Genomic DNA, 14,430 nt, shown 5'->3' with positions numbered 1-14,430 from the left:
AGCCACAGTGATGTGTGACAGGTTTGGTCCACAGACTCTCCCATCTGTGCTATTCCATTCTCTTTCCTCTCTGCCAACTGGGATGCTATCAGGACGTGGTCTTTGGTTGGGGATGGCAGAGCCACAAGATGGGAGGAGCCTAAATCCCTGAACTCAAGGGAGGAGAGTCACCTGCTAACATCCAGAAACATCTACCCTGAACACGAGCAAGAACGAAACTTCTGTTGCATTTGCGCCATTACACATTTCTTTATCTACTTATAGCTGCAGTCTAGCCTACCCTACCTAATACAACTCTCAAACCTTTATTTTCCATAATAGAGTAAAGAGGCTTCTCAGGCACTATGATAAAGACAGTGAAATAGTTGAAGAATATATTGAGTTCTTCACTTAACAAACATTTATTAAATGTCTACTATGCACCAGGCGTTGTTCCAAGCACTGCAGCAACATTCAAATTTGCTAAAATTCCTTGTCTTTCTTCACTGAAAGAGATACAGGACAGGCAATAGCTTTTCCCAGCCCTACTTCCAGTTCTATAACCCATGTGCCCTTAAGCTTACCCTCTAGCTTACAGACTGTAATTACTCTTGGATTCCAGAGGCAGCTAAAGGGGCCTCTACCTTTGCCCACTCTGGCAGACTGGAAATGACCTATGGGAGGGAGAGGGACAGGGGCTCTAGTAGCTGGCTCATGCGGTGAGTACTAGAAAAGCTGGCAGCTCCAGCTGTCTAGGGGCATGTCTAGGGCAAGCAAACTAGGGGGGAAATAGGGCTGCTGTTCACACATGCTCATATGTCAGTATCCAGAATTAGAATGGAGTTAAATCTTGGAGCAGTCAAATAACTGGGTTTTGCTCCTGCCTCGCCAAAAAATACAAGCCTACACTTCCAAAGGCAAGTAATAAACTAGATTGGGCCCTCTTCCAGGATTTCAGCCTTTTGGCAGGACAGTGCTGGTGTAAAGGAAGTGTGGGGCCAGACCCAAGGAAGTACTGTATATACCTTACAGCCAGACAAACCAGAATAAGCCCAATCCCCCATCTGCATTTCCTGCCACCCAAGGGACCAGTTGATTTTCTTACCAAAAAGAAAGGTTGCCCAAAGGACAAGAATGGGGGAGAACTATAATTATATTGTAAGGTCTCAACTGAAATTTACAACAGAGTAACTTGTAAAATAGGGAACACAAAACTTTCTTTCAAATGCCCTCGGTACATTAGCAAAAAGAAGCCCAACGTCTCAATGATCTTGTCAAAATTTGTAGTTTTAAGTAAACACTCCCAACTCATTTTATAATTTGAAGTCAAGCAAACAGAAAACAGGGTCAAGGTATGTTTAAAAGCAGCAACAGGAACCTAACAAGGCTGAAATTTAAAGGAGATTCAGTTCAAGGTGGTAAAGAGTAACACCTCACCTGGCCAGTGATCCACATGAACCAGGCTTTTAATTGCCGGAGCTCACAATGAATGCAAATGGCCACCTCAGACACTGATTCTCTGTGCAACACTGTAAGCTATTCATTTAACCTTGACCAATCTCTTCCCCAGCCCCGTGGGAGGAAGCATGGTACAGGAAGTCAGGTCAAATACTTGGAAAATGGCTCCAGCTATGTCTTACACATTACAGTACTGTCAACAGAAAGAAATCCCTGCCCAGCTGTGTGTGCTGGCCCCTGCCTGGTAGCTCACTCCTTCAAAGACCAGTTGAGTGTCTACTGCATGAAAAAGGAATAACTAGAATAAAAATGAGATTCCAAAGAAGTAGAACATAAGTAGTATGGTAATGTAGGAAAAGAGGGCTGGCGGTCTTCTATCATATCTTATCATTTTAACTAGATTAAAAATCTTGGGCAAATCCCAAAGACACTCAAGGACCTTGTTTTCTTTATTTGTACAATGAAAGGGCTGAATCAGAAAAACTTTAGGGTCTCTTTGTAATCCCATGTAATCACGTGGCTTTCTCAGAACTAAAACTTTCTTACACCTGTTCATCTGAACCTCCATTCAATGCTTTATATGGGTTTATGCTAGAATAGCCTGCTTATCAACACATCTAAGAATGAAAAACACAGGCTACCAGAATCATACCATGAATTAGTCTCAAGGCCTTTGAGCCAGCACATAATAACTGTAAGAAAATAAACCTCATGGTTTTATCTTAGTTCACAAAGTATTCCAATCTAGGAACACACTTACCCATTGACAGCAACTACAGTGAGACAGAAACTACAATGAGACAGAAACATGATCCAGGTCACCGACAAGAGCTGCTTCAAATGTCTTTAACTCTGTCTTCCTGGGACTGTGTGTTTGCCACCTGCCCTCCTCTCCCATATCCCCTGCCCCTGGGAAGGCAACCTCGTTAGGAAGATGTATGCTCCTTTCACACTTTTCAGTTAACCAAAATTTCAGTGGCTGATGTGACCTAAAACTGAAAGTGTGTGCCTGCGAATTTGAACCTTCACTAGAAATAATGAGATATCACAGAAAAAGCACTGAAATGACAAGAGTGATGTGTCCGTAGCCTAGAAGCCAAGGACTAATCATTTGCTGCCATCCTGTTTCACATTTCTCATGATCCATGTTCCCAGGCACTGGTTTGTTACTCACAAAGCAGAAGAAACAATTAACTACAAAAAATTACACATATCACGTATCCACAGCGTGAAAGAAATCATACAGGGCTTGAGAGAAACCAGAGTGGGCTAAAAATTATGTCGTGCCTCTACTTAGTCCTTTATCATACTTGGGTTGTTGAGAGTACAGCTTAAAACAAACCAATATTCAGGCTGCTACTGGTATCAAGAAACTACATATAGGCCAATTCATGGCATTAGGGTTAGGCTTTTCTCTTTAGTCATTATTTATATTAAAAACAACCAACAAGAGCCAACATTATAGTGTTTACCATATGGCAGATAAAGTCCTAAGTACTTCCCGGAGAGTAACTCATTCAATCCTCACCAAAACCTCTCTGAGGTGGATACTATTCTTACTCTATTTTAACAGAAGAAGAGAGGCTCAGAAAAACTGAGTTATTTGTTCAAGGTCACACAGCAAGTTAGAGGCAGTGCCAGGATTTGAACCCAGGCATCGAGGCTCTGGAGTTGATATGCAGAACTGCTACGCAGAAGCACCCACAAATATGAGGTACATGTTATCCCCCTTGGCTGAGCCCTCCATGACTCACTGCTCACAACCGTACTCCTACCCAATGGTCACTCTCAATGAATGACCGCCTCTCTTCTTCAGAGAGAATACACAGGTTCCTTGCCTGGCTGATTTATGCCAGTTACCCTCTATAAACTTCTCCGAATTCTCCCTGTTCTCTCAAAACAAATGCCCTAGGGCTCTAAATCCCACCCTCTCTTGCTGCCTCAGGGAGCCTGCTCTAAGACTCTCTATCCTTCATCTTCAATCTCTTCTGCATTTTCCCTGTCAACCTGTGAACGTTTGAGTATACCACCTGCAAAACAAAACAAAACACCAAACCCTCCTTTGATCTTCATCCACTTTTAATTCCATAATTTTGGCCACTACCTCACTCTGTGACCCTGGATAACTTGTTTACCCTCTCTACTAGGCTTCAATTTCTGCATCTAAATAATGAGGGCGCTGGACCAGAAGATTTCTAATGTCCTCTGAACTCCACTGTTCTATGGTTCTTGATGCAGAGTAGAGTTTTTTGAACAAGTTTAGTCGGTTCACTGTCCTCTGACGCCTCAGTTAATTTTCTTCTAAGACTGCCAAGCTGTTCCTGTAGCCAGCAATGCTCCCCCTCCTTCTTTCCATTCATTTCCCAAACTCTGATTTCCCTTTAAGAGCTAGCTTCAACCTCAACTGCTCCAGGATATCCTGATCTTTAACTCTTACAGCACCTTAGTTAGGGACCGCAATGGAGCACTTCCTATCAACAGTGCCTTATCTTTCACATTACTGTCCTGTGTATCTTTGTTCCCTCACTTAGACTAAGCTCTCTGCAAGCAGGCACTTTGTCACATTTCTCTGTAACCCCCCAAAACCCTCACACTGAGTAGGTCTTCAACAGTTGCTCAGCGATGCTGGTCGGCTAACTGAAGGGTCCCCCAGGAGCCACCAAGGAAACTGGTGGTCAGTGTGCATTAATTACAAGGCTCTCTGGGAAGGAAGACTACCTCGATCTCCTACTCCTCTCTCAGACACACTAATTTGTACAACGCAGACTTTTCATTCAAGAGCATCATCCAAATTTAGGAACAGGAAAGCTTAGCTAACTCCCTGATTTTCTTTTATCTGAATCAGAACAGTTATAGCCATGTTTCCTTTGATCCAAACTTAAAGTGACTGTAGGCCTGTAACTTTATGAGTCTCTGGTTGATCCAGGTTCTACACTTCCACTAATACATATTCTCCAAGGTTATTAAGTTCCGTACTTTTCAACACATACAGCATTATGTTACTTCCTCACACTTGCAACCAAATTTCCAGGAAACATCTGGAATAATATTAGAGACTTGGTGTTATATCAAAACTACATCCTCTTTTTATTCATTTGGAAGTGACTAATTTCAACCCTGAGGTTAGAAGTGAGCACAGATGGATGTGTATGTTTTAGGAGTTTGCTAGCACTTACCAACAGAGATGCCAAGTCACTAATGAAAACCCTAAAACAGTGCTCACCTCCTTCACCTTCAGAGAACTACTGAGGTACCACACACTGTGAGTACTGTTCTCTGTTCTGTACCAATCCCGGGTAACTACTGACCACTCAAAGTGAATCCCAAAGTTCCTCAAACAATTTTAAACTCAGTTTGTTCTAAATGAATGCTCTGAAACACTGGTTCTCAACCCTGGTTACATGTTAGAACCATCTAGAACACTTTCATAAATACCAACGCCAACATGCCTCCCTTCCCCACTCACCACCCTTCCAAAGATTTGTATCTAACCGGTTTAGAGTGAGACCTATACACCATTTACTTCTTAAAAGCACTTCAGCTATACTGATAAATTAAGGTATTACTATTTAGTGGAAAAACTGGTGAAATTCAAGTAAGATCTCCGCTTAGTTAATAGTGTGGCACTGATGTTAATTTCCTAATTTTGATCATTGACTAAGGTTCTGCAAAATGCTCACTTTAGAGGAAGCTGTGTGAGGGGTACAGAGGAACTCTCAATTCTTTTGTGACTTTTCTCTAAGTCTAAAACTAATTCAAATTTTAAAAAGTTATTTAAAAGAGTCCTTTACCTTTAAAGATACATACTTAGTGGTGTAAGCTTAAGTGTCTGACTCTTGATTTTGGCTTAGGTCATGATCTCAGGGTCATGAGATTGAGCCCCGCATGGAGATTCTCTCTCTATCCTTCTGCAACCACATGCTGCTTGTGCTCTCTCTCTTAAAAAAAGATACATACTTAAATATTTATGAATGAAATTATATGCCTGAGATTCACTGCAAAATAGATCAGTTGGAGAGGTGTCAGGGAGTGAGTGGGGGTATAAATGAAACAGGACCTTACACAAATTGATGCCTGTAGTGAGTAGCTGAGCAATGAGTACATGAGGGTTCACAATATTTGTTTACTTCACTGTGCGTGTGCGTAAAATTTTCCAACCTAAACGTTGGAGGCAGAAATCCCCAGATGATTCTAACACACATTCAGGGCCAAGAAATACTGCTCGAGAGTCTTGGAAACAAGGTATAATGAGGAGCTCTATCTAGTACGACAAGCTACAAAATACCCGGCTCTTTGACATTGAGCTAGTCATTTAATCATTCTGTATTACACTATCCTAAACTACGAAACAACAGAAATGGACAAAAGGACCTTTCAAAAAGAAGACAAGAAGCATCATGAAATAGATTTACTGTTCTAAAATCTTCTAAGAGTTATCATAGTTAAATTCTAGCACAATAATCAAAAATGGTAAGGTCTCGTGTCTGCAAAAGCAATTCCCAAAGAATGTTCCAAAAAACACTACTTCTATAAGATATTACTTAGGATAAGGGTTCTGGGATCAAATAAGTTTGAAAAACACCAGTTTTATTTCCTGTAAGGTTCCTAAGAACTTTTAATAAGATAATATGCGTCATGACTTTCCAAGTGTGGTGATGGAATATGCAAAAAGTTTGGCCTTCTTCACATGGGACTAGTTTTGTAGAATTTTTTGGGGGAAACTGCTCTAGACCAGTGGTTCCCAAATCTCAGGTAATGGAGAATGGACTCAGTATCATTGATAAGCTTATTAAAATAATGATTCACAGACCACACCCTAGACCTACTGGCACGAAAGGAAAACTCAGTATTAAAACAAACAAGTAAAAAACTCAAGAGATTCTGATACGTAGTCACATTTGGGATTTAAATCGCTGTAGATCATAATATAGTAAAATAAGTTTATAATATTTTAAAGGCCACAACAATGCCAACCAATACGAAAATATGAAATGACAATTTGGAATGCTCTTCCAAATAAAAGTATTTAAGCCATGAAAGAAGCGTATATGTATACATTTTATGAAAGGTAAGCAGTAAAATATTGGAGGTGTTGGCAAATTTAAATCTATCCATATACCTAGCGACAACTTTGTAATCTCAAGGATTTACTGTATCTACTACTAACTGTTAATAAATTTGTAGTGATTCTCAACCCTTTACTTGTGTGCTTCCTCATACCTATCTTCCTTTCACGCCTGAGTCAACGACCAAGACTATTTTGTTAAATAACTCCAGGAGCTGCCATTAACATGAGCGGTTTCTCCAGGATAGAACTCCTGACCTTTTCTTTATATGATACTACTTCAAGGTATCAGGAATCTCAATCCCTTCCTTACTGAAAACTTTGGAAGATGTACGTACTACACCTTAGTGCTCAAAGAGCTGTGTATCGATATGCAGCAGCCCAGTCAATGATATTGTTCAGGGTTTAACAGAAGTACCTTATTATTCTTAATAATTACTAACCATCTGTACCATGCACTTTAGTTTTCTAAGTACCTTCACAGGAATTATCTTGCTCCTTCCCTCACAAAAACCTTATGGGTTGAACAGGTGTAACTGTTTCCATTCAACCAATAAAAATCACTGAGCTTTTCACGTGTTCATACTGTGAAAAAATAATTGAAAGAGGTATCAAGGCTCCCGCTCTCAAACGACTGATAGCCTACTGGAAAACAAAATATAAATTACATATAGGAAACAGCTAAAGTCAACTCAAAGATATAATGTTAGCTAGAGCACATTAGGTATGGCAGGACTTTACACACTAATAGTAGCTAACACTTACTGAGCAACTTAATCTTCATTCAGCCCTTGGGATAGGTTACTACTCTTTTTCAGATGAGAAAACTGAGACCAGGAGAAGTGAAGTAACTCATCCAAGCAAATAAGTGGTGAACCAGGATTCAAAGTCCAGATTCGTCCAGCTCCATGGACTACTCCTTTTCATCATTATATTTTACTGCTAGGAAAGACAATCTATCTAAAGCAATGGGGACAAATGTCAAGACTAAATCAGAAAATGACTATTTCCCATAAAGCCTGGACCACTGGCTCTACTGCCCAGTAGAAAAGGACTTCGGAGTCCGAGAAAATCACAATAATGAGCCAGTGACGTTATTTTCCCACAGTACATTACCTCTTTGATTCGTTTAACCAAAGCATTCTGATCGAAGGCAACGGCCTCCGCACACTGATGAAGATGGTCCTGATATCGGAGGCAGAGCTGTAACACCTGCTGGGAATCCAATTTCTCCAATTTGGTATTCGTTGGGGAAGTCTGGCCACTCAATAGCCCTTCAAACAGAAAAAGAAAAAATTAAATGAAATGGAAGTTACTATTAACAAACTTGTTTTATAAGTAATAAGTCCACTGAAGAAGGGGTAGGAGACTAAAATTTAATCTTCTTCTTTTGTTATATGCTAATGACAATCGCAGCAACCATCATTTATGGAGCATCTCTTATATACCAAGCACTCAGCAAAGTGTTTCATATGCATTATTTTCATACTCATGATTGCCCTAGAAAGTAAGGTATTGTTAGTCCCATTTCATAAATAAGAAACTCAACACACAGAGAGATTAAGTCACTTTCCTGAAGTCACACAGTGACTAGTAAGTGGCTTCTCCAGAATACAGCTCCTGACCATAAGACACCATTTCAAGGCATTAGTAATATAAATCCCTTCTTGAATGAAAACTTTGGAAGATATATTTATTTAATTTCTTTTAATAATTACAACGACTGTCTGACTTTGAAACAAAGGCTGCAGCCAGAGACAAAGAAGGCCATTACATAAAGGGATCAATCCAATAAGAGTAAAAAACAATTATAAATATTGATGCACTGGAGCACCTAACACATGAAGCAAATGCTAACGGACATAAAGAAAGAAACTGAAGAGTAGGGGACTTTAACACCACACTTACATCAATAGATAAATCATTCAGACAGAAAATCAGTAAGGAAACAATGGCTTTGAACAACACATTACATCAGATGAACCTAACAGATACACATAGAACATTCCATCCAAAGATGGCTGGATACACCTTCTTTTTTTTTTTCCTTCAAAGATTTATTTATTTCAGAGAGAGCGCGTGCACGTGCAAGCAAGAGAGCACAAGCAGGAGGGAGAAGAAGACGGAGAGGGACAAGGAGACTCCCTGCTGAGCAGGAAGCCTGACACAGGGCTCTATCCCAGGACACTGGGCTCATAACCTGAGCCATAGGCAGACGCTTAACTGTGAGCCACACAGCCACACCAGAATACACATTCTTTTTAAGTGTATATGAAACATTCTCCAGGACAGATCATACATTAGGCTGCAAAACAAGTCTTAATAAATCTAAGAAGACTGAAATCATATCAAGCATCTTTTCCAACCACAATGGTATGAAACTAGAAATCAATTACATGAAAAGAGCTGGAGGGACACCTGGGTGGCTTAGTCTGTTAAGCATCTGCCTTCAGCTCAGATCATGATCCCAGGGTCCTGGGATCCAGCCCCACATCAGGCTCCTTGCTCAGCAGGGAGCCTGCTTCTCCTTCTGCGCTGCTCCCCTTGCTTGTGCACTGTGTCTGACAAATAAAAAAAATCTNAAAAAAAAAAAAAAAACAAAAAAAAAAAAAAAAAAAGAACTGAAAAAAAATACAAACACATGGAGGCTAAACAACATGCCACTAAACAACCAATGAGTCAATAAATAAATCAAAGAGGAAATTAAAAAATATATGGAAACAAATGAAATGAAATGGTCCAAAATCTTTGGGGCACAGCAAAAGCTGTTCTAAGAGGGAAGTTTATAGGGATGTAGGCCTACTTTAAAAAACAAGAAAAATCTCAAATAAACAATCTAACCTGACACCTAAGGAACTAGAAAAAGAAGAATGACAAAGCCCAAAGTTAGTAAAAGGAAGTGAATAATAAAGATGAGAGCAGAAATAAATGAAATAGAGACTAAAAAACAAGAGAAAAGATGAATGAAATCAAGAGCTGGTTTTTTGAAAAGAGAAACAAAATTGATAAACGTCTGGTCAGACTCATCAAGAAAAAAAGAGAGAAGACTCAAAATCAGAAATGGAGGAGAAGAAATAATAACTGACTCTTATATTATACATAATATATATAAGAATCATATATAAGAGTTATATATAATAACTCTTATAAAAGAATTATAAGAGACTACAATTAAAACTTATATGCCAACAAATTGGACAACCTAGAAAAAATGGATGAATCTATCATCCAATCATACATAGAAACATACAATCTTCCAAAACCGAGTAAGGAAGAATAGAAAACTTGATCAAACCAATTACTAGTTATAAAACTGAATCAGTAGTAAAAACAACAACAACAACAACAACAAACTCCTTTCAAACCAAAGTCCAGGAGCAGATGGCTTCACAGATGAATTGTACCAAACATTTTATTTTTTTTCACTTCTCCAAAGATACTTTATTTTATTTTTTTATATGTACCAAACATTTTAAAAGAGTGAAAGCCTAGTCTTCTCAAACTATTTCAAAAACCAGAAGAGGAAGGAAAACTTCTAAATTCATTCTTCAAGGCCAGCTTCACCATTACCAAAACCAAAGACACTATAAAAAAAGAAAAACACAGGCCAACATACTTGATGAACACAGATGCAAAAATCCTCGACAAAATATGAGCAAACCGAATTCAACAATACATTAAAAGATCATTCACCACAATCAAGTGAGATTTATTCCACAGATGCAAGGGTGGTTCAATATTCACAAATCAGCAAATGTGATATATCATATTAACAAAAGAAAAGATAGAAACCATATGATCATCTCAATAGAGTCAGAAACAGCAATTGACAAATACAACATCTGTTCATGATAAAAACTCTCAACAAAGTGGGTTTATAGGGAACATACCTCCATATAATAAAGTATGAAACACAGCTAACATCACACTCAATGGTGAAAAATTGAAAGCTCTTCTTCTAAGATCAGAAACAAGACAAGAATGTCCACTCTCACCACTTTTATTCAACATAGTACTACAAGTCCTAGCTTCAGCAATCAGACAAGGAAAGGAAATAAAAGCATCTAAATTGGTAAGAAAGAAGTAAAACTGTCTTTATTTTCAGAAGATGTGCTATATATAATATAGAAAACCCTAAATACTCCATCCAAAAGCTCTTAGAATGGGGCGCCTGGGTGGTGCAGTCGTTAAGCATCTGCCTTCGGCTCAGGGCGTGATCCCAGCGTTCTGGGATCGAGTCCCACATCAGGCTCCTCCGCTAGGAGCCTGCTTCTTCCTCTCCTACTCCCCTGCTTGTGTTCCCTCTCTCACTGGCTGTCTCTTTCAAATAAATAAATAAAATCTTTTAAAAAAAAAACAAAAAAAAACAAAAACAAAAACCAAAAGGTCTTAGAACTAATAAACGAGAAGGGCCTGGGTGGTTCAGTTAAGCATCTGCCTTTGGTTCAGGTCATACCGGGGCTCTAGGATTGAGCCTCACATCAGGCTTCCCTGCTCAGCGGGGAGCCTGCTTCTCCCTCTCCCTTTGCCTCCTTCTCCCTGCTCGTGCTTTCCCTCTCTCAAATAAATAAAATCTTAAAAAAAAAAGAATAAATGAATCCAATAAAGCTGCAGGATATAAAAATTAATATAGTGAAACCTGTTATACTTCTATACACTAAAAATGAAGTAGCAGGAAGAGAAATTTTTAAAATCCCATTTAAAATTGCACCCAAGGGGCACCTGGGTGGTTCAGTCACTTAAGCGTCTGCCTTCAGCTCAGGTCATGATCCCCAGGGTCCTGGGATTGAGCCCTACATCAGGTTTCAGGCTCAGCAGGGGAGTATGCTTCTCCCTTTCTCTCTGCCCCTCCCCCTGCTTGTGGTTTCTCTCTCAAATAAGTAAAATCTTTAAAAAAAATAAAATTGCACCCAAGAGAATAAAATACCTAGGAATAAACTTGAGGAGGTGAAAGACCTAAACTCTGAAAACTGTAAGACATTGTTGATGAAATAAACTGAAGATGACACTAACGGAAAGATCTACCACGTGCATGGATTGGAAAAATTAGTACTGTTAAAATGTCCATACTTCCCAAAGCAATCCACAGATTCAGTGCAATCCCTATCAAAATACCAACAGCATTTTTCACAGAACAAGAACAAATAATCCTAAAATTATACAGGAACCACAAAAGACATGGAAAAGCCAAAGCAATCTTGAAAAAGAAGAACAAATCATAACCCCACACTTCAAGATATACTTCAAAGCTATAGTAATCAGAATGGTATGAATGACACAAAAACAGACCAATGGAACAGGACAGAGAGCCCAGAAATAAACCCACACTTATATGGTCGATTAATCTACAACAAAGGAGCCAAGAATATACAATGGGGAAAAGACAGTCTTTTCAATAAATGGTGCTGGGAAAACTGGGCAGCTACATGCGAAAAAATGAAGCTGGACCACTGTCTTAACCCCATACACAAGAGTAAACTCAAAATGAATTAAAGACCTAAATGTGCAACCTGAAACCATAAAAGAAAACATAGTTATCTCTTGGACTTCAGCCTTACAACATATTTATGGATATTTCTCCTTGGACAAGGGAAACAAAAGCAAAAATAAACTACTGAGACTCTATGAAAATAAAAAGCTTTGTATAACAAAAAACAAAAACCATCAACAAAACAGAAAGGCAACCGAGTGAATGGGAGAAGATATTTACCAATGATATATCTGAGAAGGGGCTAATATCCAAAATACATAAAGAATTTAGACAACACCAAAAAAAGCCCCCACAAAAAACAAAAAACAAAACTAGGGGCGCCTGGGTGGCACAGCGGTTAAGCGTCTGCCTTCGGCTCAGGGCGTGATCCCAGCGTTATGGGATCGAGCCCCACATCAGGCTCCTCCGCTATGAGCCTGCTTCTTCCTCTCCCACTCCCCCTGCTTGTGTTCCCTCTCTCGCTGGCTGTCTCTATCTCTGTTGAATAAAGAAATTAAAAAATCTTTAAAAAAACAAACAAACAAACAAAACAAAACTAATCAATCTGATTTAAAAATGGGCAGAGGACCTGAACAGACATTTTTCCAAAGACATAGAGATGGCTCATGGACACATGGAAAAGATGTTCAACAGCATTAATCATCAGAGAAATACAAATCAAAACCACAATGAGATAACCACCTCACACCAGTCAGAATGACTAGTATTAAAAAGACAAGAGGGGTGCCTGGGTGGCACAGCGGTTAAGTGTCTGCCTTCGACTCAGGGCGTGATCCCGGCGTTACGGGATCGAGCCCCACATCAGGCTCCTCTGCTGTGAGCCTGCTTCTTCCTCTCCCACTCCCCCTGCTTGTGTTCCCTCTCTCGCTGGCTGTCTCTATCTCTGTTGAATAAATAAATAAAATCTTTAAAAAAAAAAAAAGGGGAACTCTCAGCATCGTGGTAGGAATATAAATAGGTGCAACCATTGTGTAAAACAGTTTGGAGTTTCCTCAAAAAACTAAAAATAGAAATACCATATGATCCAGTAATTCCACTACTGAAAATTTACCCAAAGAAAATGAAAACACTAATTTGAAAAGATATATGTACCCCTATGTTTATTGCAACATCAGTCACAGTAGCTAAATTACGGAAGCAGCCCAAATGTCCATCAATACATGAATGGATAAGGAAGATACGCAGATCTAGAAGGCACAAAGACAGACAGACACATACACACACAGGAATATTAGTCATAAAAAAAAAAAAAAAAAAAAAAAAAAAAANNNNAAAAAAAAAAAAAAAAAAAAAAAAAAAAAAAAAAAAAGAATGAAATCTTTCCATTTGTAACAACAGGGATGGACCTGTAGGGTATAATGCTAAAAGTGAAGTAATTCAAACAGAGGAAGACAAATAACATGATTTCACTTACTTGCAGAATCTAAAAAACAAAACATACTCTTTTTTATTTTTTAAAGATTTTATTTATTTATTTGACAGAGAGACAGCCCGCGAGAGAGGGAACACAAGCAGGGGGAGTGGGAGAGGAAGAAGCAGGCTCTCAGAAGAGGAGCCCGATGCAGGGCTCGATCCCAGAATGCCAGGACCACGCCCTGAGCCGAAGGCAGATGCTTAACAACTGAGCCACCCAGGAGCCCCAAAACATACTCTTAAATACAGAGAACTGGTGGTTGCCAGAGGGATTATGGATGGGGGGATGGGTGAAATAGGTGAAGAGGATTGAGAAGTACACATTTCCAGTTATAAAATAAGTAAGTCATGGAGATCAAAAGTAGAGAGTAGGGAATATAGTCAATAATATTGTAATAATGTATGGTGACAAATGGTGATGACACTTCTTGTGGTGAGCTTTGAATAATGTACAAAATTGTGGAATCACTATGTTATACAACTGAAATTAATACACTGTATGTCAGCTATACTTCAGTAACAATTTTTAAAAATGGTTGCTTGAAAAACTGAGAAACAGAAATAAAATGTAAAGGACCCTGTTAGGAGGAGATGCATAAATGAAAAAAATTAAAAAGTGAATAGAATGTCAGCGAACACACCAGAAACTCCTATTCTTTATGTTTTCTTCCAATATCAGTTTTGTTGCATAACTATTAAATTCCTTACATTTTATAGGACATTATATTTTCAAAGTCTTTCATATGAACTTATTTTTCTTTAAGGTGTGGTAAGTAGATCAGGATAATTATTAGCATTAATGTAAGGAAAGATCAATTAAAGAGGCTAAATGACTTGTCCATAGTCACACATCAAAGTCTTAACTAGAACTCAAGCATAACAACTTTTGGTCAAATACTTTCTGCCAAGCCAAAGGTTCACAAACTTTAGGACTCCTTTACCTTTTCAAAAATTATTGAGGACCTCAAAAAGTTTTTGTTTATGTGGTTTATAATATATTCACCTATTAAAAATTAAAACAGAA

General features: G+C 38.8%; 1 protein-coding gene across 2 annotated transcripts in view; it reads right to left on the bottom strand.

Moving 5' to 3' along the window:
• The window catches only part of BORCS5 (BLOC-1 related complex subunit 5), a 92,043-nt gene that overhangs the window by 16,360 nt on the left and 61,253 nt on the right, over positions 1-14,430 (bottom strand). For both annotated transcript variants that reach the window (XM_011223375.3, XM_002917981.4), the window contains exon 3: positions 7,619-7,776. In XM_011223375.3, the coding sequence (XP_011221677.1) occupies positions 7,619-7,776 (158 nt within the window). The remainder of the gene's footprint in view (positions 1-7,618; positions 7,777-14,430) is intronic.

This window comes from Ailuropoda melanoleuca, chromosome 16 (assembly GCF_002007445.2).
Source record: "Ailuropoda melanoleuca isolate Jingjing chromosome 16, ASM200744v2, whole genome shotgun sequence".
Classification (NCBI taxonomy): domain Eukaryota; kingdom Metazoa; phylum Chordata; class Mammalia; order Carnivora; family Ursidae; genus Ailuropoda; species Ailuropoda melanoleuca.
The sequence above is the reverse complement of the archived record's forward strand: the minus strand, read 5'-3'. Positions and strand labels throughout refer to the sequence as shown.